The sequence below is a fragment of the Penicillium roqueforti genome (genome assembly GCF_015533775.1).
Source record: "Penicillium roqueforti strain LCP96 04111 chromosome Unknown scaffold_16, whole genome shotgun sequence".
Classification (NCBI taxonomy): domain Eukaryota; kingdom Fungi; phylum Ascomycota; class Eurotiomycetes; order Eurotiales; family Aspergillaceae; genus Penicillium; species Penicillium roqueforti.
In genome coordinates this window covers 387,838-413,413 of record NW_024067580.1, presented here as the reverse complement: position 1 = coordinate 413,413, position 25,576 = coordinate 387,838, and the positions used below count along the sequence as shown (strand labels likewise).

Genomic DNA, 25,576 nt, shown 5'->3' with positions numbered 1-25,576 from the left:
AGATCGCGCGTTGAACCTTGGAAGCCAAGACGATCGGAGCCGATAAGCCTATCGATAAGCCCGAGGAATAACCTCCGACCAAAAGATTATAGTGCGAGATGGGCATTGCATATATAAGGTCGGGCTGTGAGTAACCCTAAGATCCCACCTGATTGAATCAAAGCCAAATACCCAATTGAACGATACTGCAACTCTACGATGGCTGTTGATCAAGTTACCGTCAGTGATGAACCCAAAGGCGGCGAGGTTGCAGCAGACGCAGCCGTTAAAGCAATCAAGGCTGGAAGAAACAAGGATGTCGACATCGCCGCCCAAATTATCAGCGACTATGCCGATCAAATGGATGGTGAATCTTGGTCTGTTGAAGAGGAAAAGAAACTGATGCGCAGAATTGATTGGAGACTTATCCCGACTGTGAGAAGCCCCAGCCCTGTGTGGTCTTGAATCTCTTCAAAAACTAACATAGAATAGCTATTTGTTTGCGCCACTCTATCGGGCCTTGACAAGACTGCTATCTCGGCAGCTGCTATTTATAACATCAAGAAAGATCTCAACCTTACCGGAAATGATTATTCATGGGTTGGATCTGCGCCATTCTTCGGTGGACTGGCATTCATGGGACCCTTGGCCTTCTGCTTGCAAAAGTAAGATATCTATCATACTTTCACGAGAAGCTTAATTCGAACTCAATATCTGACTGACTTAGGGTTCCTGCTGTTCCCTTCTTCGCCTTCAATGTTCTCTGCTGGGGCGTTCTCGAAATGTGTATGGCGGCATGCACCAGTTTTGGAGGCTTGTTCGTCTGCAGATTTCTCCTGGGTGGCTGCGAATCACTCCTAATTCCAGCGGTCACATTGGTTGTTTCCATGTGGTATCGGCCTGAAGAACAACCAAAGAGAAACAGGTACCAGCACACCATCCTATGGTGTAGAAGCATAAATTGACCAGTGATGCAGTATCATTCTCAACGTGGTCGCTCCGATCATCAACGGCTTCCTCGCCTGGGTCGTTGGATATTACCCTGGCTCATTCGAAACATGGAAGATTATCTTCCTTCTCGTCGGAGCGCTCACCATCGTTACATCAGTTGTGGTGTACTTCGTGCTGTATGCCACCATTCTATCCAAATTAATGTCGAGCGGAACTGATGGAACTTTACAGGCCAAACAACCCACTTGAAGCCAAGTTCCTAACCCCCCGGGAAAAGTACATCGTTATTCAGCGCAAGGCAGCCGATAACACCGGTGTCGAGTCTAAGACTTTCAAGGTTGAACAGGTCTGGGAGGCTATCTTCGACATCAAGACTTGGTTGATCTGGATCGCCATTGTTGCTTTGCAGGTACCCAATGGTGGGCTGACCACATTCAACACCCTCATTATCTCCGGCCTTGGCTTTGATCCTCTTCAGACCTCACTCCTTGCTATGCCTCCTGGAGCCATGAGCACCCTGTCTGGAATTGGCCTATCCTATATTGCCGCTACCACCAGAAAATATCGCACGCCTATTGTGGCAGTCTCCATTCTTCTGCCGCTTCTTGGTGCTATCTTGTGTTATGCGTTACCGCGAACCAACCTCGCCGGACAGCTCGTTGGCCTATAGTAAGTTCCCTCCAAGACCTTTTTCTATCTACTCTTACTGACTTTAATTCTGTGCAGCATCTTATAGTACGTTATAATAAACTTCCGAATGCGTTACATTTTGCTAACCCTCTTCAAGCACATACTGGGCCCCTTACATCACCCTGGTTTCGGTCTATCAGGCCAATGTTGCCGGCCACACAAAGAAGTAAGACCTTACAGCTCTCAAAAGATAAGTCCCTGATCTAACGCATTTTAGGATTACCCTATACGCCTGGTTCTATATCGCTTGGGCTACCGGAAATATCATCGGACCTCAAACATTCCGTGCCGATCAAGCCCCGGAGTATACCGGTGGAACCATAGCCATGATTGTCTGCTATATCGTAGCAATGTTCGCTATTACAGCTTATGGACTAGTCTGCCATTTCAGCAACAAGAGGCGTGCGGAGGCAATTGAAAACCACATGGCTGCCGACCATGACTGGTTGGATATGACGGACAAGGCGAATGTGGGATTCAAATATACTACCTGAGATTTTTGATTAGTTGGATATGACAGACAAGAAGATTTTGTTATTTAGGTAGACTGTCTGCTTTTGATTACTTTGATTTGACAGGGACATTTTGGGATTTAATTAGACTGTCTGTTTTTGATTAGTTAGGTTTGACAGACAGGGAATTTGGGATTCAAGTGTACTATCTGAGACTTTATATTAGTTTGACAATTGACATTGCCGTAAACCTTTGATTCTTAGAATTGATTCTTCTAAAATTATCTCCCGAGCCGTACTAGTAGCAAACTTTATTCAGAGTGTAACTTGGTTGATTCAAAGGTACTTCTAGACCGAAGAGATAAAGCAGCTAGGCCTTCTTGCCCACATCATCCTTTGAACATCTTTCTCGTCCTTTATATATAGGTCATTCTAGATCTCTTCTCTATCCTTTTTTCAATCTACTCTTTGAATATGCCTAGATAAGACATGGCCCCCTATGACCCATTTAGATTGTCTCCTCGTCCGGATTGTCAAATAGAATATATACATAAAACTTTGCAGTCTGCAATACATGAAATTGAACAGGCCCGGACTAATCGTAGAGCCAAGAAGCGACATAGCGTGGATCTGCACTCGTCTTGGAGAAAGACCGGCTCAGCTGGCTTGGACCACGCTTTAAATACTTGCCATCTCCTGGCTTCCCTTGCACTTCACCATCAGCCCACACAATATTGCCACGCAAAATAGTGTACTTGGGCCAATTGACAAACTCCATGCCTTCGTAAGGTGTATCTTGGGACCAGATGCGTTAGTAAACGGAACCAAGATTAGGGACCAGGTACTTACAATCAACGTTGTGGTGTAGCATCGAATTAGTCAAGCGGAAAGGCACAAAATCTTTGTCAGGATGCCACTATTTGCACATGATTAGCGAGGCTTGAAAAGCTTGACATATCTGGAGGGACCGTACAATTACCAAATCCGCGTCAGATCCAGGCATAATGGTCCCCTTGGTGGGATATAGACCATACTTGAAGAGTCAGTCTAGAGCATCCTTATATAAAGGTGAGGATCCATACCAATTTAGCGGGATTCGTTGACGTGAGCTCAACAAACTTCTGAGCAGTAATCCGACCGGTTGCCAGAGCCCCAGTATATAACAACGGCAATCGAGTCTCTACCCCAGGAATACCATTAGGTATTAATCGAAAAGTACCTTCTTTCCGCTCCAAGAGATTCTGGAGCTCATCTCCGTGACAGTGTTTCTCTCCCTCCATGCTCGGCTCATGCTCAAGGACGCCGGATGGCTTTCCGTTCGGATGATCATAACGGAAAGGACAGTGATCTGAAGAATAAATGGTGAAAGTACCATTTTGAAGGCCACTGGCATTGTTAGCTTTTTGGTTCTGGAAGTGTAGGTGATACTCACGTGAATAAATCTTCCTGGTCTGATATATCTGGAGGTGGTGGTGGTGAGCAGATCATCTTGCTGTTCTCAAAGCACGTGGGGGAATGGAAGCGTTTCTATATTAGCGATTAGCCTGATCATTCCAAACGCAATATATAGAGAGAACTTACCAAGTCGTCCCAGGTCAGGTGGAAGTACTGTGGGCAAGTTTCAGCGTAAATGGGGAGCCCCATGGTTTGTGCCTTACGCACATTGGCCGCGCCAAGCTATCAAAATCAGTACCTAAATAGATAATTTCATTGCCGCTAGAAACTGACTGCGGATCCAACATGCACGAATAGAATTGGGTTCTGGATCAAGTGAGCGAGGGCAATAGCTCGATTGGTGGCTTCCGCTTCGACCAAGGGCGGACGGGATAGGGCGTGGTAGTACGGGGCTTGAGGCTGTTAGAGGAATTTGGTAAATGACAAGCTCAGGGTAAAACATACCGACCATTCCCTTGCTTTCGAGTTTGTCTAGGTTGATGTTAAATTTCGAACGAGAAAGTAAGCTCATGAACTTACTTGTAAGCCACTGAATCATGTCCCCGTTCTCAGCATGAATCATCTATCAAACGTTAAAACTCCCATTCGCGCATTTGTATAAGCCACTCACGGTGGTAATAAAATTCTTCCTCGCAGCAAACATGACATCCAAAAGCTGCGAGTCCGTCAATTTCTGGGTCTCGTAAGTCAAGAATAGTTTGCAGCTAGAAATACCCCAGTCTTTCATCAAGACTGGCAGCTCGTTCTCCAATACATCAGCATCGTTTCGAACAATGATAATGTGAAAGCCGTAGTCGGCATAGCTACCCGTGGCTTCAGCCCGGGAATTATATGCCTTGACTACATTTAGCAGACTGCGGTCTTCTTCTGCCCGCGTTTGAGTTGCAAAGGTAATCATAGTCGTGGTTCCTCCCGCCACTGCACTTCTAGAGCCGGTTTCAAAGTTGTCGGCGCATTCTCCGCCCAGGCCATGAGGTCCTGTCTTCAAATCCTGGCATAGATGAACATGTGCATCGATGCCGCCGGGCATAACATACGCACCCCTGATTTCATAGTGTTAGAAACCTCACAGCTTTTGCGTAGAAGTTACTCACTGTGCATCTATCACCTTGACTCCCTCTATCTCCTCGTCCGTGAACCCATCAACCAGAGCTCGGATCTTTCCATTCTTTATTCCAATGCAGCAAATACTAGAAACCTTGTTAAATTTCTGGTAGTACTCCCTAAATCCGATACCTTACCTGATATCGCTGGCCGTGACAACCTTGCCATTAACGATGATCAAATCGAACTTGGCCATTGCTGACGCTCCTCGAATATACGGAGAGTACCAAGATAGCAATATAAAAATCAAAGAGCTTACCTTAGCTTACATGTCTTCTAGAATAACATACATGGTACTATCTGCTTATCAGTAATGTGGAGAAACTTGTTTTACTGCTTAGGGCCTAGTGGGGCCAGATAAGGCCGGTGTCGGCTGATAGCGCCGATGTCTGATAACAGTCGAGCGGCCGACTCTATCACCGACTCTATCGCTGTCGGTGAATGCAACCTTTAAGGTTGGAAGAAATCATTATGTTGTGCAGTGAACCTCGGTGTTTCTATTTGAGAGCCCTAATCAGGCGATCGACATGACAGCAGAGACGACACGACAGCAGAGACGACACGACAGCAGAGACGACACGAGACGTCTTTGAAGCAATTATGGCGCATAGCGCGCGGAAAATACTTCAATCGGAGATAAGCAACATTCCAGTCATGAATCAACGCCTTTACTTGAGTAAGAGCAGAAAAACAGCAGGTAAAGTACGTTGCACAAAGCTTGAGGTAAATAGTGTATGCTGTTATAGTGAGAATTATATGCCATCCGAGTGGTCAACGGATGAGTTTATGAGTCAAAACATTCGGAATATCCAGCCGGGATTATGACATCCCCGCATGAGAGCGCTCGGTGCATTTTTAGCAAGAAAACCAGATAAGCGTGTTTATATGTCCCCGTAGCCGTATTTGGCTCTTCTTTCTCTACTTTACACCTCAGGATACCATCTTCAGCATCCCCTGAGTATTCTCAATGGCCGACGAGAGGGGTTACGGCTCTTTCCACCCCGGCGATAACGGTCCTTCGCCCGTGATGGGCTGTGCCAGCCCACAACCACAAGCCGATGAAAACACCAAGTTGTTATCAAATGACGGTGATGCTGGGTTCGAGGACCAAAGGGTGATCGAGGGACATGCTAACTTCCATCGACTCGGGTGGAAGCGTCTCACTGTGGTCAGCATCGTCGAAGCGATCGCTCTCGGCGCACTGAGTCTCCCCCAGGCATTTGCCGTTCTAGGGATGATCCCCGGTATAGTCATATGCGTTGGCATGGGAATTGTTGCCATTTATACCAGTTACATCATCGGAGCAGTCAAGATAAAATTCCCTTCGGTTGCCCACTATGGAGACATTGGGCAGCTGATGATGGGGAGCTTTGGCTACTGGCTGTTCAGTGTAATATTCGTCTTTCAACTGACACTCTCTGTTGGATCCCACTGCCTTACGGGCATGATCGCCTTTGCAAATATTACTGAGAGTACAATTTGCGCTCTAGTATTTGGTGGTATCTCCGCTGTCATTCTACTCTTATTGGCGATACCGCCAACATTCGCCGATGTTGCAATCCTAGGCTATGTTGACTTCGTTTCTATCATTCTGGCAATCGGAGTCACCATGGTCGGCACTGGAATCCAACAGGCTCAGATGCCCGGTGGATTAGCGAGTTCAGACTGGTCTTACTGGCCGGCCGAGGATGTCACGTTCCCTAAAGCAGCGGTTGCTATCAGCAACATCGTCTTTGCCTACGCCTTTGCTGGTGCTTTGCCGTCATTCATGAACGAAATGCATACGCCGAAAGACTATGTCAAATCGATAACTGCACTCGGCGTCATCGAAATCTCAATCTATGTGCTCACCGGGTCTATCATCTATGCATTTGTCGGACAGGATGTTCAATCCCCAGCTCTGCTGTCCGCGGGGCCTGTGATGTCCAAAATCGCGTTTGGAATCGCCCTCCCCGTGATCTTCATTTCTGGCTCTATCAATACAACGGTCGTATGTCGGTTCATCCATACGCGGATTTATCGCGATTCGGTGGTTCAATACGTCAACACGGTGAAGGGATGGGTCACCTGGCTGGCGCTCGTGGTTGCCGTCACCCTGATCGCTTGGATAGTTGCCGAAAGTATCCCCTTCTTTTCCGAGCTCATGGCTATCAGTGCGGCTCTGCTCGTCTCCGGGATGTCTTTCTATTTCCCTCCTGTGATGTGGCTTTTACTTCTGAAAGACGGGAATTGGCATGACCGGAAAAATGTCTGGCATGCTGTGTGCAATCTGGTCTGTTTCCTAATCGGAATCGCAGTCCTCGGAGGTGGAGTTTATGCAAGTATCTTCGAATTGGTGAGTTCCGTGAAATCCGTCTCCATTCCATCTTGCTAATTTAGGTAAACAGATCAGGAAATTCCAGGATGGGAATATGGGGAAACCTTTTTCGTGCTCGATATAAACTAGATTTGTTCTGTTTGCCGGTGAAGGCTCAATCCATCTGTGTATGATAGATAGAACTATATCTAGAGAGCTATCACAGTCATTAAGAGACTACATAAATATAGAAGGGGTCTGTTTCGAAGTGTAAGGAGTATCATACGTATCTAACACCCGAAGTTTGTATCTACTAAGAGACCCCAACACTGCCCATACAGTATCATTCAAGCAAATATAGTAAATATCAATCATCTACATCCAAGTAGAACGCCAAATAAAGAAGTCGAACAATTCGATTCTGTAGTTCGGCCGTGGGGGCCTTGAACCAATCAGAATCCCCGGGGTTGCCGAGACGCGCCCGACCCAAACATTCCGACTTTGCTCCAAAACAAACCACCTCCGATCTTCAACTTCTCCCTTTTACTCTTAGAATGCCTCCAATGCACAGAAATTCTGGCTTACATGACGATTCATTTTCGCTCACAAACTTGGACGAAATAATGGGTACCTCAACACGACGTGTTGACGAGGAGCTTGACTACAATATCAACACATCAACACTAGACCGTGCTTTCCCCGAATTTTCGCAAATACAGACCTCCGAGGAGGAGGAACACGAGTTGGACGACGATTTTTTGCATAGCGATTTGGACATGTCCGTTGAGGTGGGACGCGGTGCTGCCAAACCACCGCGCGACGACTCGCGCAGCTCCATGATGAGCTTCGAGAATAGTGTACGCTCATCTTCGCCCGCAATGCGCGTTGAATACCCAACACCACAAAAGCCAGTTGCGGCCACGCGTCCGTCGCGTCGCGCAGTCAGTGAAAACCTACGAAAGAACGCTCAGGTGCGACGAGCGACGCAAGCGCAACAAGAAACCATGAGCCCGCAAGTGTCGAAGGCTCAACGTGACCAGCGGAGGACATTCTCTGACATGCATGCAAAAGTGCGCGACAGCTACGAGGGTTCATTTTTGGGAGACGAACGACCAGCCCCTATTGCGACGAAGGCGCGTTCGACGCGTTTTGGAAACGCAAACACCTCACAGGAGATTGCAGACGCAATCGAGCGAGCTTCGCGGGACGCCTACGCGAAGGAAGTTCGCAAATCGGCTTCCAACGCCGCGGAAACTCCTCGCAAAAGCAGTGCCAATGCAGCCAACACCAACACTATCGGTGATACCATGACCCACCAATCATTCCTTCTTCCCGACCTCCCTAACATCTCTGAACTCGTCTCCGGTGTGTACGAAGATGGCACACCGGTTTACTCCCGACAGAGCAAGATGCGCTCGACCCGATTTGTTTCCCCACTTCATGATCATACAGACGTGTCTCTCCCCCACGAGCATATGCCGCTGGATGCAGTGCCCGTCCCCGAAGATGAGAAGGCCTTGTTTGTCCATCTGAGACTACTTCAGGATAAGGTCGCAGAACTGGAGATGTTCAAGTCGGAGGCAGAGAGAAGATTGGACAGCTACCGCCAGGAAAATTCTTCTTTGAAGGCGAACAGACCACGCCAGTCATCGGCAAAATACGAACCAGACGATAATGCGCACAAAAAGGGATCCAAGCGCTTGGAAAACGAGAACCAAAAGTTAGACGCAGCCAATCTCGCTTTACAAAACCAGTTGGACATTGCCGACCGAAAGGCCCAGGTCCAAGAGTCTGCCATCAAGCGCTTGAATCATGATAGAGAGTCGGCTATCTCACAACTTGGGGCCGCTTATCTCGAAACTCGAGAGCTGAAGGCCGAGAATGATGAATTGCGACAGGAAAATGCGGATCTCAAGTCCCAGATCAGCCGACTTAGGGGCCGCAAGGCTCGTGAACAGGACACCGTCGAATCCGACGCTAGTTCAGCCGTGTCTGAGGATGCCGACGACAGCCAACTTTACACTGAGCGCAGTGGAGACGCTAGTCGGAGCACCAGAGACATTACCTCAAAAAGCAACCGCTCCACCACAAGGACCAGACGCCAGGATGACTCCCGCTCCAAAGTGTCTACTCAAGTGGACAGGGAATTTTCTCGACTTGAAAAGGAACGTGCCGATGAGGCTCTCTTCTCTATTGAGGTGCCTCAATCAAGGCGTACATCAACTTCTAAGCCATCAAAGTATGTGTCTCGCTCTTCTGAATCAAAGAGCTCCCGGAAACAACCCAATACGAGCAAACAGCGCGTGAAGCGAGTGGTAGTTGAAGATGTGACTGGACCCGAGGTGTCCGAGCAGACAAGGGCGTCATCTGAAACAGACGTTACTCTGTTGAGTGTTATTGATGAACATGAAATCTCTCGTCTACGCAAGACACTAGAAGAAGAAAGAATGATGCGCAAGCAACGACGTTCGAGTGCCCCTAAGGAATCCAATCCTACAGAGACTGTCAATTCGACTAGACAGAGCATTTTGAAAACCCCTGCCCCTCGCAAGTCATCTCTTCGCGAGTCCAAAGCAGAAATCCCTCGCCCAGCCTCTGCTACTGGAGATATTACCACCGCCTCGAAGGAAAATGCCGATGGAGACAGTAGTCTCACAGTACCTACTGCAGAGCGTTCCCGGCGCCATTCAGATAATTCGTTGCCTACAACTTCCCAGCGCAAGAAGCAGCGTAATGTCACTGACATGACCTCCGCTTTCATCCTTCCTGATATCACCCTTCAGCACATCGACTTGGCAGCGGCTGACCTATCTAAGCTACCACAAGCCACCCAGAAAGCATTGGATAGCATTGCTCGACACAACGGACAGAACTGCACAGTTTGCAATTGTCACTCCACTGACGGCACCTGCAGTCACGAGTCTGTGAAGATCGTCAAACCCATTCCTGTGTCAGAGCGTATGCCCAAGCCATCCGTCTGGAACGAAGATCCCACAATGCGCCCCTCGCAAGCCCCTGCCCTCGCTCTTGCTACTGTTCTCAAGGGCCTAGAAGACGAGCTTTCTCACCTGAAGATGCAACTAGCCACATATCAAAGCGCCTACAACAAGCTTGACGCATCCCTTGGCAAGCGCCCGCGCAAGGCCCTGCAAGAAAAGATAGATAAAATTTTCAAGGACATCGATATGAAGTCCGACCAAATCTACGCTCTCTACGATGTTTTGGAGGGCCAAAAGCAAGACGGTCGTGAGATGACCGAGCACGAAATGGAAGCGACTCTTGAGTCAATTGGAATTGACGTCGGTATGTCCCATGCACCTGATGTCACTGGTACTACCGATAAGTCTTCTCGTCACGGCCAGATCGACCTGGATGATGAAGAGGATTTGCCTTGGGAGGGCATTGAGAGCACTACTGAGATGACAGGCCACCTTTCTCTGCGTGGTCTGAGCTGATTATTGCATCGCATTGCGTTTGTTGATATTATTTCTGGTTACTTTTTGCTTCTTTGGCGCTGTTTCATGGAGTATGATTCCATCTGTATGTTTAATTCTTTGATTTGGGTAATCGATTGTTGGTTAAGTAGCTAGTTCTTGGTACTTAAATGTCATTGCGGTTGTACCGCGGCCTTGGAAATAACTTCTTCCATCCCTTGTTCAATTTAGCGCAGGTCTCTTTTCAGACCGTTTACTTGTTTTGAACCTCTTTAGATATGCAGTGGCCGTAATACCCCAAGCGAACAAAAATAAAAAAACGCCATCGCTATGCTCAATAGCCCACAAAACAATACAAATACATGCAAGCCCCAAAGCCTAAGTCGAAATAGCATTCAGGCAGTGTTCTCATTCTCCGCGGCAATAGCAGCACCCTCTGTAGCCGTCGACTTCGTAATATTAGCAGCATCTCGCTGAGAGATCTCCTCCCCAACAAAGCAGCTCAACCCAGCAAAAGCCTCAAGCAGTGTGCGCGAGTAGTATTCACGCAAATCATAACCACCAGCCAGCATCCGCGCATCATTTCGAATAGGATCAAGATACTGCGACGGATAATACGACTGGAGCGTGTAATAATCGCGCTTGTCGGGCACATAGCCCATAAAGGGATCGTACGGCTTCTCCGGCTCGGGCGTCTTGATCTTGCGCAGACCTTTGACAAGACCCGTATCCGCTGCACCACCATGATCGACTGTGGAAAGAGTCGACCCGCGCTTGGTCTCCGACCGCAGCGCAGCCTGCTTCTGTCGAATGCGTTCCTCCTCGCTGCGGCGCGCGGACGACTTCTTGAGCAGCACCTTGTGTCCTTCGCGCGCGATGGCCGCGGCATCTGTCGATGAGCCGGAGGCGAGTCTTGAGAGGAAATCCTCGCGACCGGCTTGAATCTCGCGCCGCTCGGTCTCGTATTCCTGGCGTACCGCTTGCCGGCGCAATCGGGCTTCTTCTTGTTCGAGGGTCATGCGGGCTTGGAATGAGGAAGCTTCCTCGGCTTCGATGGCTTGGTTTGTGCGGATTGATTGCATGTTATCTGCTGCGTATTTTTGGAGCTGGGCTTCGGTTTTCGCCACGTCGATGCGGCTTACTAGGTTCGCGATTATGTCCTCTCTTTGTTCGAGGAAGTCGTCATATGCGCGTTTTGAGTCAAATTCTTCTTCGCGACGGTTCAGGCTGATCGAGGTGAATTGTTAGCCCTCCCATATTACACGGTACGTCGGGGTGTTTGGTAAGACACGTACATGTGCATGACTCGCCGCCGGATATCTACTTCTCTTTCCACCCCGATATCTTCGAATGTCTGCTTGCGGAACCGATTTTTACGCAGCGTCTTGCGACACCCGGCTACCGGACAGTTTGCGGGACCGGATGAAAAAATGCGGTCCACGCATGACTCGCACATCTTGTGGTAGCATTCCGGGTTGATGAGAAAGCGCATGTCCGGGTTGAGGTATCGCGACGATTTGCAGACAGGGCAAACCTCTGCGCAAAGATATGGTTAGCATTATGCCGTCACGACGAAGCCTTATATCATCTTACCGTCTTCATCACGGCGAGAAGCCGCATCGGTGGCCATGGTGAAAGTAAAGTGACGTGTGGGAGAGACGGACCACTGACTGGGTTGAGGCTGATAAGCAACCCATGCGCACGGACCACACCCTCGTCACCTTTTTGCGACTTTTTTTCTTTTTGCCTCCGGCAACCCCTCTCTTTGCTCCGTTCCAATTGACATAGTCGGTGTAAAGCTGCCGCTGAGTTTTAGCTTTCACAACAATGGGAGTACTGAACCCTAACCTCGATGCTCTTGAGGAGCAGCGCCTCGCGCTCGAAGAAAACATCCTCCAACTTCAGAAATCGCTTTACCACTGGCGAACCTGGGAAGCGGAATACGATGGACTCCGCGAGGAAATCAGCAACCTAGAAGATGATGCTGGTACAGACGAGTTCCTTGCCGCGGCCCTGGAATTTGGCGGCACGCTGGTGGATCAGAAGGAAATGCGGACAATACTTGGTTCGCAAGGTGTGAGGCGGTCTCGCGGGCAAGTGGTTGATCTTCTTGGAAGACGCATCGACTACGTGCAGCAGAACGTTGCGACTATGGAGAAGAGGCTCTTGAAGGCCCAATATGAGCTGGACGCTTTGGTCTCGAATGACCAGCCACTGCTGCAGGATGGTGTGGAGTTCCCGATGCAGGAGATTATGGAAGAGCTTGATGAGGATGGGAACGTCGTCTCGAGCAAGATCAACACGCCCGGGAATGACGCTTCGGAATTGCTAGATGTGCTGAAGAAGGCTGGTGTCAAGGATATTCCGGAAACGAGTGGGCCGGAAAAGACTGCTGAAACTCCTGTCGATACTACACTTGAAAGCGTGGTGGGTAATCCGGTCAGCTCGAAGGCTGAAATTCATGAGAACGATTCCTCAAGCGGCGATGATACAAGCATTCAGCCAAACGGCGCATCTTTGAAATTCTTTCAACCCCAGTCTGTCGTGACTGCCGAAGATCGCATGCAGCCGCCTGTGACGGACGTGAATGAATCTGCGGAAGAAGCAAGACTTCGCCGCGAAATGCTCGATTATGGGATCAACGAGGTGGGGGCTATTGTGGCAGAGTTGGAAATGGATGAGTCCGGAAGCGACATCTCCTTTGATGAGGAATACGATTACGACTACGACGAGGAAGATAACGAAGACGAACACGGCCGCTCTCACACCCGCCTTCCGGCAGAATACCACCAGCAGATGATGGAATTAGAGGCCAAGCTCAATGCCCGAGGCCTGATGAACATGGGCAAGGATATCGAGACGTTCCCCGAGGAAGTGCAGCACGAGATCGCGACACCTGCTGAGGTTGAAACATCCATCAAAGAGAACAAGAAGCCTAAGAAACGGGTTGCATTCGCTGATGACCTTGATATCGCACCGGTTCCCACACCCCCAACCATCGCCGAGAGAACTTCTGCTGTACGGGCCGAGCCTCAGGTGCTCGCTGATTCCATTGTTGAACGGACTAACCGGGCCCCGGAGCCCTCTCCAGCCACCCCCACTGTTCCTAAAAAGGCGTCGCGGTTCAGAAGTGCTCGGGCCGCTGCTCCAGCTAGTCCTGCTAATGGGTCTGTTACTACTGGGGCTACAACCGTAAATCCCGTACAAGTCACCGAATCCCGCCTTCGCAAACAAGCCAATACAACTCCATCCGCGGTGCCGCCTGTTCTCTTCCCCGCGAGACCAAAAGAGCCCAGACCCTTCTCCGCACCGATCTCCGATGTAATCGAGAAACCTTCTCCGCCTCAATTCCCACATGACCGAACTCTAGCCGAAAAGGTCTTTGAGCGACAGGTAAAAACAGGGGCCGCAGTGGCTCCTGAATTGGATCACTATGACGAGGAGCTTCACCAGAAGCAGATCGCGTCGGAGTTCTTCAATATGCAAAGACGCATCAACGGCGCGCCTAAAGACGACGAGGAACAGGATACTTTGCCTCCTGAGGAAGATCAACCTAAACGTGTGAGCAAGTTCAAAGCTTCACGAATGGGATAGTTTTGCAGGGGTCGGGGGCTTCTCTTCTCTAATCCACCTATATATCCATGTATTTATCAACAATAATTGTAACGGTCTCTTATAGATATCTCCCTCATATTGGTATAGTAGCTTGAACAGAGGTGGTGGTGAAAACAGGCATGCGACTGTTTGTTTGTTTTGTTTGTCTTCCTAATCCACTCCCTCTCCCACTCTTCCTCTCCTTCTTCCTTCCTCTAACCAACGGGCTTCCAATTTCTTCTGGGTTTACCCTTAAGGAAAATTAAGGTGCATACCCCTATCTGCTCGAGAGATGGGAAACCATGGTATCGCTCACTAACTGAAGTCCAAGATGAAAAGAGGGCTTCTCTGGCTGCACTCCTACAATTCTGCCAGAACAGGAGAGAAATCGTATGATACTCGTGCTTCTCCTCTGGGGAGGTTCAGAGCAGCTACGGGAGTATTGACTGTCTGGGGGGATGATAGATGGAGGTGTGGTTTATTTATTCTCTCTCGACATCACACCTGTATATAGCTTAATTTGGAGTGAATGCGTATGTCTCGACTTTTGTCCTACTGTCACCTACTATAATTTTCAACTAGCTATGGATGCTATGGTTTCTTATCAATATAAAGTAAATCTGTATATTGAATTCCGAATACTATCAGTTTAGATGAAGTCTATGTTACCCAGTCCGCCGGTTTCGCGGCCCTTTCATTTGCACATCTAGCGGGAGAAGGCGTGGGGGATAGGGAGCGTCTTGGGAGCATTCTTGCGAGGAGAGCTCTGGATCAGGTGCTCAAAAGAGGCAGCATCCTCAACACGGGGGGTGAAAGGTTCGAAGTTCCAGAGGTAACCAAGAGTGCGGAGCAGAGAACTAGCCGAATAGGACTGGGTCTGGCCATGGTAGTTGGTACCCTTTTGCTCAACGTAGCCCTTGTTGACCCAGGGAGAGATGAGGAGAGTGGGGATACGACCACCCAGACGGTTGAATTCAAGAGTGTACTCTTCGCCGTTGGCAGCCTTCTCGGTGTAGGTCAGGTTGTCCGGGCGAGTGGCCAGGGGGGGAGGAACGTGGTCGTGGAAACCACCGCTCTCGTCGAAGGTGAGGACGAAGAGAGTCTCCTCCCACTGGGGGCCGGCACGGAGAGATTCGTAGACCTTCTTGATGAAAGCCTCGCCATCGGAAATCAGACCGCTGTCGTGCATGGAGGTGGTACCAACACCGCAGCAGGAGGGGTTCAGGTAAGAAAACTCGGGCAGAGCGCCGTTGGCGGCATCGGTGTAGAACTGCTCCATGGAAACAATCTTATCCTCGTTGCTGGTGGCCTTGGTCCAGGCGAACCATTGGGCCTCAGGACCGGTACCACCAGCGGTGTCCCAGTAGTTGAGCCAGGTGTGATTGGTCTCACTCAACTGCTGGAAGATGGACCGCTGGGTGAAGGCATAGGTACCGAAAGTGGCATCGTTGGAACCGTGGCCAGCGGAGGTACCAGCAACAACAGCGAATCGGTTAGGGCAGGTAGGCTATATTGAAATCAGTATAATAGTCTCGAAACAGTGATATCAAAGTGTCCACTTACACCAGCGATATCAGAGTGCCAGTGGTTGAAGGTCAGGAAGTTCTTAACCAGCGAGGTCAGAACGGGAGTCTGGGCCTCGGTGTAGTAGTTCATGACTTGCTTGGCCAGCACAGCCTTGACAGTCTCGTTGGCGGTAGCACCATGGTTGTGAATCTGCTCGTGGATGAAACCCTTGTTGTTGGGAACCAACTTGCCATCGGCAATGGCGGCGTTGTCAGGAGTCCACTGGCTGAAGAACTCCATGGTGTTACCAGTGACAGCGTGGCTAGGATCATCAGTCACGGAGTCATAGTCCTTGGCCTCTGAGCAGTGGTGTCCCTGGGAGGGATCGGTCACGTTGTAAGGGTTGCAGAAAGGACCATTGTGGATGGGGTTATCCAGACCGGCAATGGTTTGGCCACCAAGAAGGTTGTCCAAAGAGCGGTTCTCCATAACGAGAACGACAACATTCTTAACGTGGGACTTCAGATTCGCAATGGAAGAACTCGAGTGAGCGCTACTAGATTTGTAGGGAGCAGCAGTCGCGGCGGCGGCGAGGGCCAAGAGGCCAACAAGAGCACTGGCATGCATATTGGCGGATTGTCTAGCTCGATTCTTCTGGAAGAATAAGAAGTTGTCGTTGTTCAAGAAAGAAGTCTTCAACAGCAGTGGAACGGAGCGCCTTTTATATTTGATATTTGGATACAAGCCATGATGGAAATTGCTTGTCTTCAACCCATGTGGGCGCTATGCACGCCGACCAAATCAAGCCTGCATCTAAAATGCTTGTACACGAGCGTCCAGCCTAGAACTGGAGCTCGCATATTTTCCCCGAGAGACCCGATGGCAAGTTTCAAGTACTCGTCTCCCAATGAGATCAAATCAAGCAACCACGGGGGATGAGAACAGACTCGATCAAATATCGGTTAAAATGAGAGTGAAGCGCTAGCATCTGTCAGCGTTACAAGGATTGGTTACAAGCATATACTTGCACAATCGCCATGACGATCAGTTTCCTCTTCCATCTACGTCGATATGAAGATGAAAGAGTTGTACCTGAGTTGACAACCTCGGCCGCAACACTATACCAAATAGGGAAGCTGATCAACGTCGGGGTCCGGCATCTAATTGCTCGAAAGTCCCTAGTCGCCCCGTGGAATTCTGTAGCCAAATGATTGGGCAATTTGCTTCCAGCCGGCAAATCGCAGTCTACGCTATTGTCAGCGCAGCCGCTAAAACGGGCGATTGGCCCGTCCACGTGAGTAGAATTAATAAACATTCGTCATGTGATGTTTTATTACTGGCTTCACCGTTTCAAATTATCGTGCTGAAGCTGTACTATTTGCAACGTCTGGTAAGTTACTGTATTGTAAATTAACAGACCAGTGGAGATGTGGGGAACGTGCCTTGAGGGGTAGATTGAAGCATCTCGACACAATCCAATCATTTGTCGGCAGAGGAGAATGTGTCCCAGACAAACCCACAGGCACATACATTCAATAAGAGTAGAAGAGTTTCTGTCGCAACTAAGTTAGCTGCGAGCAATGGACCGAGCACCGGAGAGTCGGAGACCAACATATTCTACAAGCGATGCCCGGTACTTCTAATGCTCATCACGGTAAAGGTCACCGGGTTTTGAGGAAGCTTATCTGCTGTGGATCCCTTCTCGCTCAACGGGCATGTTTAGGGACATTTCCCCACTGAGCCCGGAACTGCCCTACAGGGAGAGTCGATGCCGGAAATGATTGATGGGTCTGAGACCCTAGACTAGTAAGTCAATTCATGGAAGACTAAACTGATTGTGTAAAAACCAAGTAATACATTGAGGGCTGCTTGCCTCCATGGAATACATCATCGACTCGATAATAGAGGCACCGTTGGGGGAGTGTCATGTAGATGTACATTAAAAGTGCTAGGAAATAATAGATGCAAGGCATACCAATTAGAGTACTCACAAAGTAATATCCGAGTTTCTGCGCCAGATACATAGGGCGCCTAGACGGAAACCCAGCCCGACGACCAGTAAGTGTAAAAAGACGGCAAGAGTCTGAGTTTGGATACTGCGGGCTCTCAAAGTAAATGCTGCAGAGAGAAGGAGAGGGTAAAGGATCCAGGGGTTGACGGCCAGCGGTGAACATGGATGAAGAAGGGATATGATCTTGACAAGGAAGAGAGTGAGTTGTAAGACAGGCGAGGATAGCAATGGGTTCAAAGATGTCAGGTAATTAAGGAAGGGGAAACGACTCGGTGGAGGTGGGAGGAGATGATGTTGAGGGAGCGGAGGCTGGGGCTGCGGATCGAGGGGCGATGATGATTCATGAGGAGAATGGACTGGAGAAGAAGTTGGTGAAGTAGAGTAGCGATGCCGGATGATCATGTCTTGATCTGGGCTAGCAGAAGGGCCATCTGCGTTGGTGTCAGACACAGGCGCCGTACTGCTTCGAAAATGACTAGAGTCAGACATCGAGTCACCCCGGAAAGATGCTGGGTTTCGGTGCAAACTTTTGGTGGGAGAAAGTGCTCGCTCTACAGATGGCTGCTGGCTATCCAATGGGCGGACCCGAGCCGCCCCAGGCAGGTCGGAGCTTCCCGAGCTGGCTTTTCTGAAGCGGAAGTTCTCATTTGAATTTGCGCCGACTTGGATTCCATTTAACACCTCGTCAGCTGAGGGCCGTCGACTGGGATCAACCGAGAGCAAGCGCTCTAGGAACTTATACAGCTTTTCGGGGAGATCGGAGCGGATGGCGCGTGCGTGGTCAAATCCAGCCCAGCTGGTGATCTCTGCACGAAGCTGATCCAAGTCCTCTTTTTCTTCGTTAATGAGGTCGGCATTCGCGTATGGAAGAGCCGCGAAACATAGAAAGTAAAGTATCATTCCGAGGGAAAAAATATCGGACTTGAACGTAAAATTGCCGAATGGTCCGCCAGGATATTCTTGACGAAGAACTTCGGGTGCACAGTATGAAAGAGTACCAGTTGCACCAGTAGACATGCGCATTGCATTTTGAGACTGCACCTCACCGAAATCACTGACTAAAACTCTGATGCCATCACCGGTCTCGTGCAGCAGGCAGTTGTTTGGTTTTAGGTCACGATGGATGTATCCATTAGCGTGAAGATACCGGAGTCCAGAGGTGATATCACGGAAGAAGGAATATATCTCGTCTAGTTGAAGTGTACGAGCCCCTCCGAGTTTGCTTCGAGGGTCCGGTTCGCCTTTAGATTTACGGCGAAGGCGGTCCTTTAATTGCTGCGCAGTGGTGGAGGTTTGAACAGAGCCACAGATGTAATCATGCAAATCCCCGGCATTGCAGTATTGCTGTAGAATAAATGCGCAAGGCACACTCGGACCGAAGGTGCTTATCTTTGCATTCTCCAGCCAGACATGACGGTACGAGACAAGATTCTGGTGTGAGAGATGCTGCAACAGCTGCACTTCACCCAGAACCTTTTCTAGCCACTCATGATCGTCGCCGACGGGCACGCGCTTGCAGGCATAATGACCAAGAGACACACTATCCAGGACATGCTTCACTAGCAGCACCACTCCTTTTCCACCTTTGCCTAACACTCGTTCCTCCACAAAGAACCTCTTGAAGTAATCTGGACTGAATGCTGCAGAGGAAATTCCCTGTGGTGAGGGCTGTGGCGGTGGTTGTGGAGATGATGTAGGTTGGACGGACGCGTTATTAATAGGCCGACGGGGCAGCGCAGGCTGAACAAGGCGATGGCGTGGAGAAGGAGGAGTCGAGGATGTTGCAGAGCTGGGGAGGCTATTGTTGAGCATGTGAAAGTAGTTTGGATTAATAAATTCGCCTTCGGGCTCAGTATCCCCACAATGTCGTTCTCTGCTATTCTCGCGCATTGAGCGATGGCAGAATGGGCAGTTGGCTAGCTCCAAATGGTCAATGTCTTCATCTGACGTATTGCGGAGAACGAGCTGCTGAGAATCATGGTCAAAGACAACCACCGAGTCATTGTGCCGCCTTTTACAATTAGATAACCAGTAGCACATATTTGAGGATCACTTACAAAACAACATCAAGGTTTCCTCCGTTATAGGGAATCATAGACATGTCGGCGGGCATTTTAACATTGACGTGAGGGAATAAGGGTGCAAGCTGCCGGTGATGACGATGTAGACCTGGGGGCGGTGAAGGTACGGTTGTGGATAGTGACACTTTTGAATCAATATCTCTCCTGACCTTCCTTATATGCCTGGTTGGTACTCTTTATAGGAAATGAGGAGAGTTAGAGTTTAATTATACCTTAGCCCAGGGAGACTCGATGTTTCAGCCGAATTGAGACCCAATTCGGGCATCTTTACGAAGTCTGAAACAGCGAAATGAGGCTGATCTATGAGTGCCCAGGTACCCAGGTGGGGGTGCAGCTTACACAACGCACACAGCTATTGTCAGCCTGATAACCACCTTGAACAGAACCCCAGTTTTAGCCTGATTTGAATCCCAATGGACCCGATCTCTATCACCGGTCTCGTAATAGAGGTCAGCCATGTGCTGTCGAGCCTGATCAGGTATGGCAAAGCGGTGCAGACCGCAAAGTCCGAAGTGCGAAAACTCAGCGAAGAGCTCTTCGCTCTAAAGGGGATCTTAGAGCACCTGGCAGCACATTCTACTGATATCGCCAAATGGGAGGAATCGGAAACAAGCCTATTTGACCGCGACGTCATGGCGAGAGTATTGCACACAACAAACGAGTTCCTTCAATCCTTGCTCGTGGACTTGGAGACGTCCGAGACAAAGTTCAAGCGCCTCAAGCAAGCTCTGAAATGGCCATTTACTCAGACGCAAGTCATCGACCATCTGGCCCGTCTGGAAAGAGTCAAATCGTGGTTGATACTGGTTCTCATGGCGGACCATAATTCGGTGGATCGGGAGATGCAGCATGAGATTCGTGATCTGACAAACACACTAAAAGAAGACTTGCACATTCGAGCTCAAGAGCGGAACCAATTTTTGAACAGAGAGCTTCTACAATGGATCGCTCCTGTGAACCCTGAAAGCTCTCATCTGCGGGCATCAAAAAGACATAGAAATGGGACTGGTAGATGGTTCGTTGACGGTTATTTGAAGATGTTTCTCAACCAAGAAGAAAATCGATCTTTCTTCCTCCTGGGAAAATGTATGTACCCATCGCAACCTCTAAGACATTCCACTGACATAGTTGTAAAGCTGGAACTGGAAAGACTACGCTCTTGTAAGTTCCATTTGGCAATTCAGTTGCATCTTATATCTGACTTTCGCTAGTGCACAAGTTGCAAATGAACTCACTTATATGGCTTCTCAAGGTCAATCCATGTGCCTTGCTTATTTTTATTGTACAATCAGTGATTTTGCCTCTCAGAATGCAAGGAACGTCCTAGGATCACTTGTGGCACAGCTCTCGGGCACAGCTCCTTCAATTTTGGGTGATATTCGGTCTATCTATAACAAAGGCCCGAAGAATCAGGCGCATAGGTTCCCTATCGAATTGTCTGTTCTCGAAGCTGCCATCCTCAAATATGCTTCCGGAACGACCAAGATTGTCCTTCTGGTTGATGCAATCAATGAAAGCCATGATATGCAGCTTCTTGAAGCCTCCCTTCTCAGGCTTGCCAGTTTATCCACGAACATCCGCGTGCTTATAACTACCACAAGCACTATGGGCTCCATCAGACACCCCAATGCATCTGTCTTGAACATAAGCGGAAAGTCACGAGGGGACATTGACACCTTTATCAAATACCGACTTCAGACTGATAGTACATTGAGCAATTTGGCACCAGAATTCCGAGCGGAAATTGAATCCACTCTTCTTGGAAATGCCGATGGATCGTCAGTACAGTACCGATCTGACTATGCTTTCTGTGATCTAATTATTTATTCATAGATTCCGCTGGGTCCAGCTCTCATTGGACAACCTGAGCGCGCAGCGATCTGTAAGGGCAATGCGACAGGCCTTACAGAACCTCCCAGGGACTTTACGCGAGACATATGCAAGTATGTTAGAACGAATTGCCCCTGACGACTGGAAGATTGCTCGTGAGGCCCTCTTTTGGCTCAGCTTCACCAAACAGCCTCTTACTTTGAGGAGTCTCAACGAAGTTGTGGTCACGGATGAGACATGCATGACACTCGATGAGGATATGATGCTTGTCCCGCCCCATATTATTCTTGACATTTGTCAAGGACTCATCACTGAAGACCAAAATGGTTATCTGAATCTCGCGCATGCGTCTGTCAAAGATTTTCTAACATCTGATTGGATCCGCTCATCTCGAGTCCAATATTTCGCCCTAGATGCTGCAACTGCAGACCTGAAAGCCATGCACAGGTGTCTCACGTACCTATGTCTCGACAACTTTGCACAGGGATACTTGAAATACCCCGAAAACCCAGCCAAAGTACGACAAGATCATGCTTTCATGACTTGCGCCGCAAACTTCTGGCCACAACATGGTGCCGCCTGCGGTTTTGGGGAGCGCAAACAAGATATGATCCATAAATTCTTTGCTACGAGGTCTCTTCCTGGCCGCGGAAATTATGGCACATGGATACAGGTCCTGTTACGAACAACCGCTGCTTCAAACACGACTGATGCTATAGCCATTGATGGAACGCATCCTCTATACTACGCCGCCTCGTTTGGGATGGTTCCAGTCGTCGAGTATATCCTTGCTTCCGAACCAGACGTCGATATCAATGCCCCTGGTGGCCGTACTGGAGCCACAGCGGTGTGGATTGCCAGCCTTCGCTTTAACTTTGAGGTTGCGGATGTCCTCCTGCGTGCTGGAGCTGATCCATCCATCAAAGATCCAGGTAGTGGGCTTAATGTGCTTGATCTTTTGAGGATGGTGCCGACCCATCGTCGAAACTACCAAGGTCTTCGACCCATTTTAGCTCGTCCAGCACCTTGGAAGGGTCAAATGAAAGGATGAAGAGGAACTCAGTGCACTTTTATTACGAGTTGCCTAGTTAAGATGGATTTGACCAAGAATGTCACTATTTTCTGCCACAATTCTCTCCCCGGATTCAACCCGTGGTTGAAGGGTGGAACCACAACCCAACTAATCCGAACCTTACGATCCACGGGTTGCTCGGCAGCAGGTGTAATACCGGATCATAGAGCAACGCGTACTAAGATACTAATTAAAACAACGGGAAAGGGTTTAAATAAGAATTATTTTCATTCATTTTGATTCCTCATCGAATCGGGTATCTGAGTTGGAGCTGGTGACTGAAAACGCCAGAACTCCTAGGGTTGTACAAATTATGTACTGGGATGCTCACGGTTGATAACGTGGCTTTTAGATGACAGGCGCTTTGCAGGCCTGCACGACATATCGCAAGGCATTCTTCAGACTTGTGTGCGATAAAAGCACATGCCGGATGCCTTGTGGAGAGCCAGGTCCGCTCAATGCGGACATGAGGAAGAATGACTCGGCTTGAAGCTCTGTTGTTTCAAGAGCTAGCATAACCGATCTCATGGCGGCATACTGTCTGTTTTTCGTAGGGCGGAATGGGGATGACACTCGAGTGCCTTGAAGAACACCAATGGAGCAATCACTCCTCCTCGCCACTCTCCACATCGCTGACCTCCAAGTTGGCGATCGAATCATTATCGCTGTCCTCAGCATCAACGGCTTCATCCTGAGCAGGCTCAGACTCGGAATCGGCCTCCGTAGCCTTGGCGGCAGGCTCGTTGTTCTCATCCAACTTGCGCTTGCGGGGCATCTCGCCGAGTCGACCCTCACGGCCCTCGATACCCTCGACAGTCTCCTCGTCCTTCTCGTCCTTCTCGCCCTTCCCGGTACCCTTGGGTGGGGGCGTGTACCAGGGAATCTTTCCACGAAGGAAATCGTTGATCACCATCTTAGCAACACCATCCAGATCGGCCTCACCTCCCTTGAGGAGACGACCGCCCTGGCGAGCAAGAAGCGCGAGCCAATCGAGGTAGTTCTCCTGGTACTTGATACCGTAGGTGCGCTCAAGGTGACGGGGCAGGACACGGCGAAGCACGGCCGGAATGTATTGCTCTGGGTTGTGAACGTTCTCCACTCTGCAGACTCCACGGAGAAGGATGTCCTCCTCGGTATCGTTGACGTTGGGTGGGACCACACCGGGGCAATCAATGAGATATATTCTCTTCATCAAGGTAATATACTGCCAGACCTTGGTTTCACCCGGAATGGGGGCGACTGTGCACACCTTCTTGTTTCGGAGTGTGTTGATGATGGAAGACTTGCCCGTGTTAGGGTAGCCGATCAAGCCAACAGACACCTGCTTGCGGTCGGAATGAAGGGATGAGAACTGGCGAAGCAGTGAGATCAAAGAGCCCTTGCCGAAAGAGTTGTTGATATTGGCATGGAAAGCGAGACAGGGGTAGTCCTTGGAAAGATGACGAACCCAAGCGGCCTAGTCAAAGATGCAAAGTTAGCAATCAGTCACTAGCAATGAATGAAACATTGTGTAAAGATAGAATGTGTGGGATGTTACTAAGAAGTCTGCTACAACGCCACCAAATAGGCAGAAGCAGACCTCTACTCAAAAACAAAACACAGCTGGCCCTTTGCGACAGGCCTTCAAGACGAAAGCAAGTCAACCTAGGTTCATAACGAAATTCGGTGCGGGCCAGTGTTAATATACCAAAGCTGTAACAGACGGAATTCCATTGAAACAAGCACAACCGAAGTCGTGCACGACCGAAGTCGCAGGAAGAAGCCTTGACTTAGCGATGGAACAGGGGGATAACAGGAAAACGCAGGACAGAAAAGAAAACAAAAACCGAGTGCTCAAAAGGGATATCAAATGGGAAATAGTGAGACTTACAGCAACGCCGGTGGGGACGAGATCGCACTTGTTCAAAACGAAGATCAAGTGCTTGTGGGGTGCCTCCTCACGAACATATTTCTCAACACTTCTGCAACGAGTACCGTCGGGATCACGGGAATCCAGGACATGGATGATGACATCAGAAGAATCGATGACCTTGTAAAGTTCGTTCCAAATACGCTTACTCTGTCCCTTGGAAAAGACAGATTCACGAGAGGTAGTCAGTAGACCCAGGTCTTCGACCGCGGCAGTGTCGTCGCCGCGAACAATTGCGCTTCCATCGGCATGAGTTCCCTCGTCGTTCTTCTCAATGTAGGTGTCCTGCATCTTGGCTGTCTCGCCAGCGAGGTCTTCGAGAGACGATACACCAAGCTTAACGCGCTTGCGCTGGGCCTTGGGGCCGAATGTATCATTGAAAGGAGAAGTCTCGATGGTCATCTTAGCCTGATGTTGCTTCAAGCCGTTGACTTTATCATTGTCCCGAATCAAGCTCATGGGGAGCTTGTTGGTCTTGAGAAGAACTTGGTACGGGTCGGCCGCACGCTCCGCAACAGCATCACGGAACGAGGTCAAAGCCTCTTGTGAGATGACACGGGAGTTAGCAAACCATTTACGGTTTGGCTCGATGCGGGCTGTTGGCAACTCTTTAGATTGATAAGTCGCGGCAACTGTGATATCACCCTGCGCGTTGCGGCGCGGCGTGCCAGACTTGAACATGTTCAAGGTCTTGACCTTCTTGGCATCACTGGGTGTTAAGTCAGTATTTGTTACAAAATAATGAGGATTTTTGCTTAGGCTGTACATACCGGTAAAAATTTTCACCTTTGGTCTTGACATTGGCCATGCCATCATCGGGCTTTCCCTGCCGCACTTTACGAGCGGCCTCCTTCTTTCCTGTACCCATGATAGCGGTTGTGGTATGAAATATGAGAGGATAAGTAAGTGCCTGACGAAAAAAAAAGTCGAAGGCAAGACCAAACACAGAGAGTGGCAGAGTGCAAAGAGAAGAGGAAGAAAAATAAAAGGCGGCGAAGGAGTTTTTTTTTTGGCGCCAAGACATTACCGTGCACGGACCAGGTAAAATCGCTTCTGTTTCTTCCGACTTACTCGACCGCGTATCCTCCCTATTATACGGTAATCAACCTCAGGTTACGTCGCGGCTTAATCTGGAGGCCGTGTCATTGATCTTGATTGATAATTTACTTTACAACAATCCCCTGCCAGCTTTACTACTCCACGGAGTGACAG

General features: G+C 49.3%; 10 protein-coding genes across 10 annotated transcripts; 5 read left to right on the top strand and 5 right to left on the bottom strand.

Annotated features, from left to right (window-relative positions):
- Positions 1-198: 198 nt before the first annotated feature.
- On the top strand, positions 199-2,114 carry LCP9604111_6282 (uncharacterized protein; the record flags this gene model as incomplete). Its single annotated transcript, XM_039074186.1, has 8 exons — positions 199-414; positions 472-644; positions 707-904; positions 957-1,106; positions 1,162-1,599; positions 1,657-1,665; positions 1,718-1,786; positions 1,838-2,114. 8 exons carry the CDS (start codon positions 199-201, stop codon positions 2,112-2,114), a joined length of 1,530 nt encoding a protein of 509 aa, XP_038927808.1.
- Positions 2,115-2,667: 553 nt separating this feature from the next.
- Positions 2,668-4,827, bottom strand: LCP9604111_6281 (uncharacterized protein; the record flags this gene model as incomplete). Its single annotated transcript, XM_039074185.1, has 12 exons — positions 2,668-2,867; positions 2,922-2,988; positions 3,046-3,105; positions 3,155-3,458; positions 3,505-3,599; positions 3,654-3,749; positions 3,801-3,919; positions 3,972-3,998; positions 4,047-4,089; positions 4,138-4,570; positions 4,622-4,717; positions 4,769-4,827. The coding sequence occupies 12 exons, from the start codon at positions 4,825-4,827 to the stop codon at positions 2,668-2,670; spliced, it is 1,599 nt and encodes a 532-aa protein (XP_038927807.1).
- Positions 4,828-5,598: 771 nt separating this feature from the next.
- On the top strand, positions 5,599-7,072 carry LCP9604111_6280 (uncharacterized protein; the record flags this gene model as incomplete). Its single annotated transcript, XM_039074184.1, has 2 exons — positions 5,599-6,966; positions 7,019-7,072. 2 exons carry the CDS (start codon positions 5,599-5,601, stop codon positions 7,070-7,072), a joined length of 1,422 nt encoding a protein of 473 aa, XP_038927806.1.
- A 478-nt stretch (positions 7,073-7,550) lies between these two features.
- On the top strand, positions 7,551-10,382 carry LCP9604111_6279 (uncharacterized protein; the record flags this gene model as incomplete). The annotated part of the gene is made up of 1 exon (XM_039074182.1): positions 7,551-10,382. The coding sequence occupies one exon, from the start codon at positions 7,551-7,553 to the stop codon at positions 10,380-10,382; it is 2,832 nt and encodes a 943-aa protein (XP_038927805.1).
- A 374-nt stretch (positions 10,383-10,756) lies between these two features.
- On the bottom strand, positions 10,757-11,991 carry LCP9604111_6278 (TFIIH/NER complex subunit TFB3; the record flags this gene model as incomplete). The annotated part of the gene is made up of 3 exons (XM_039074181.1): positions 10,757-11,588; positions 11,657-11,897; positions 11,955-11,991. The coding sequence occupies 3 exons, from the start codon at positions 11,989-11,991 to the stop codon at positions 10,757-10,759; spliced, it is 1,110 nt and encodes a 369-aa protein (XP_038927804.1).
- Positions 11,992-12,188: 197 nt separating this feature from the next.
- Positions 12,189-13,955, top strand: LCP9604111_6277 (prefoldin-like protein; the record flags this gene model as incomplete). The annotated part of the gene is made up of 1 exon (XM_039074180.1): positions 12,189-13,955. The coding sequence occupies one exon, from the start codon at positions 12,189-12,191 to the stop codon at positions 13,953-13,955; it is 1,767 nt and encodes a 588-aa protein (XP_038927803.1).
- Positions 13,956-14,661: 706 nt separating this feature from the next.
- Positions 14,662-16,088, bottom strand: LCP9604111_6276 (phosphoesterase superfamily protein; the record flags this gene model as incomplete). The annotated part of the gene is made up of 2 exons (XM_039074179.1): positions 14,662-15,462; positions 15,519-16,088. 2 exons carry the CDS (start codon positions 16,086-16,088, stop codon positions 14,662-14,664), a joined length of 1,371 nt encoding a protein of 456 aa, XP_038927802.1.
- Positions 16,089-16,816: 728 nt separating this feature from the next.
- On the bottom strand, positions 16,817-19,585 carry LCP9604111_6275 (protein kinase IKS1; the record flags this gene model as incomplete). The annotated part of the gene is made up of 6 exons (XM_039074178.1): positions 16,817-16,835; positions 16,904-17,014; positions 17,074-17,078; positions 17,199-17,259; positions 17,453-19,483; positions 19,530-19,585. 6 exons carry the CDS (start codon positions 19,583-19,585, stop codon positions 16,817-16,819), a joined length of 2,283 nt encoding a protein of 760 aa, XP_038927801.1.
- Positions 19,586-19,966: 381 nt separating this feature from the next.
- Positions 19,967-22,434, top strand: LCP9604111_6274 (uncharacterized protein; the record flags this gene model as incomplete). The annotated part of the gene is made up of 4 exons (XM_039074177.1): positions 19,967-20,639; positions 20,690-20,714; positions 20,765-21,331; positions 21,387-22,434. 4 exons carry the CDS (start codon positions 19,967-19,969, stop codon positions 22,432-22,434), a joined length of 2,313 nt encoding a protein of 770 aa, XP_038927800.1.
- Positions 22,435-23,059: 625 nt separating this feature from the next.
- LCP9604111_6273 (putative GTPase NOG2) lies at positions 23,060-25,232 on the bottom strand (the record flags this gene model as incomplete). The annotated part of the gene is made up of 4 exons (XM_039074176.1): positions 23,060-23,911; positions 24,143-24,223; positions 24,326-25,073; positions 25,135-25,232. 4 exons carry the CDS (start codon positions 25,230-25,232, stop codon positions 23,060-23,062), a joined length of 1,779 nt encoding a protein of 592 aa, XP_038927799.1.
- Between the last annotated feature and the right edge of the window lie 344 nt (positions 25,233-25,576).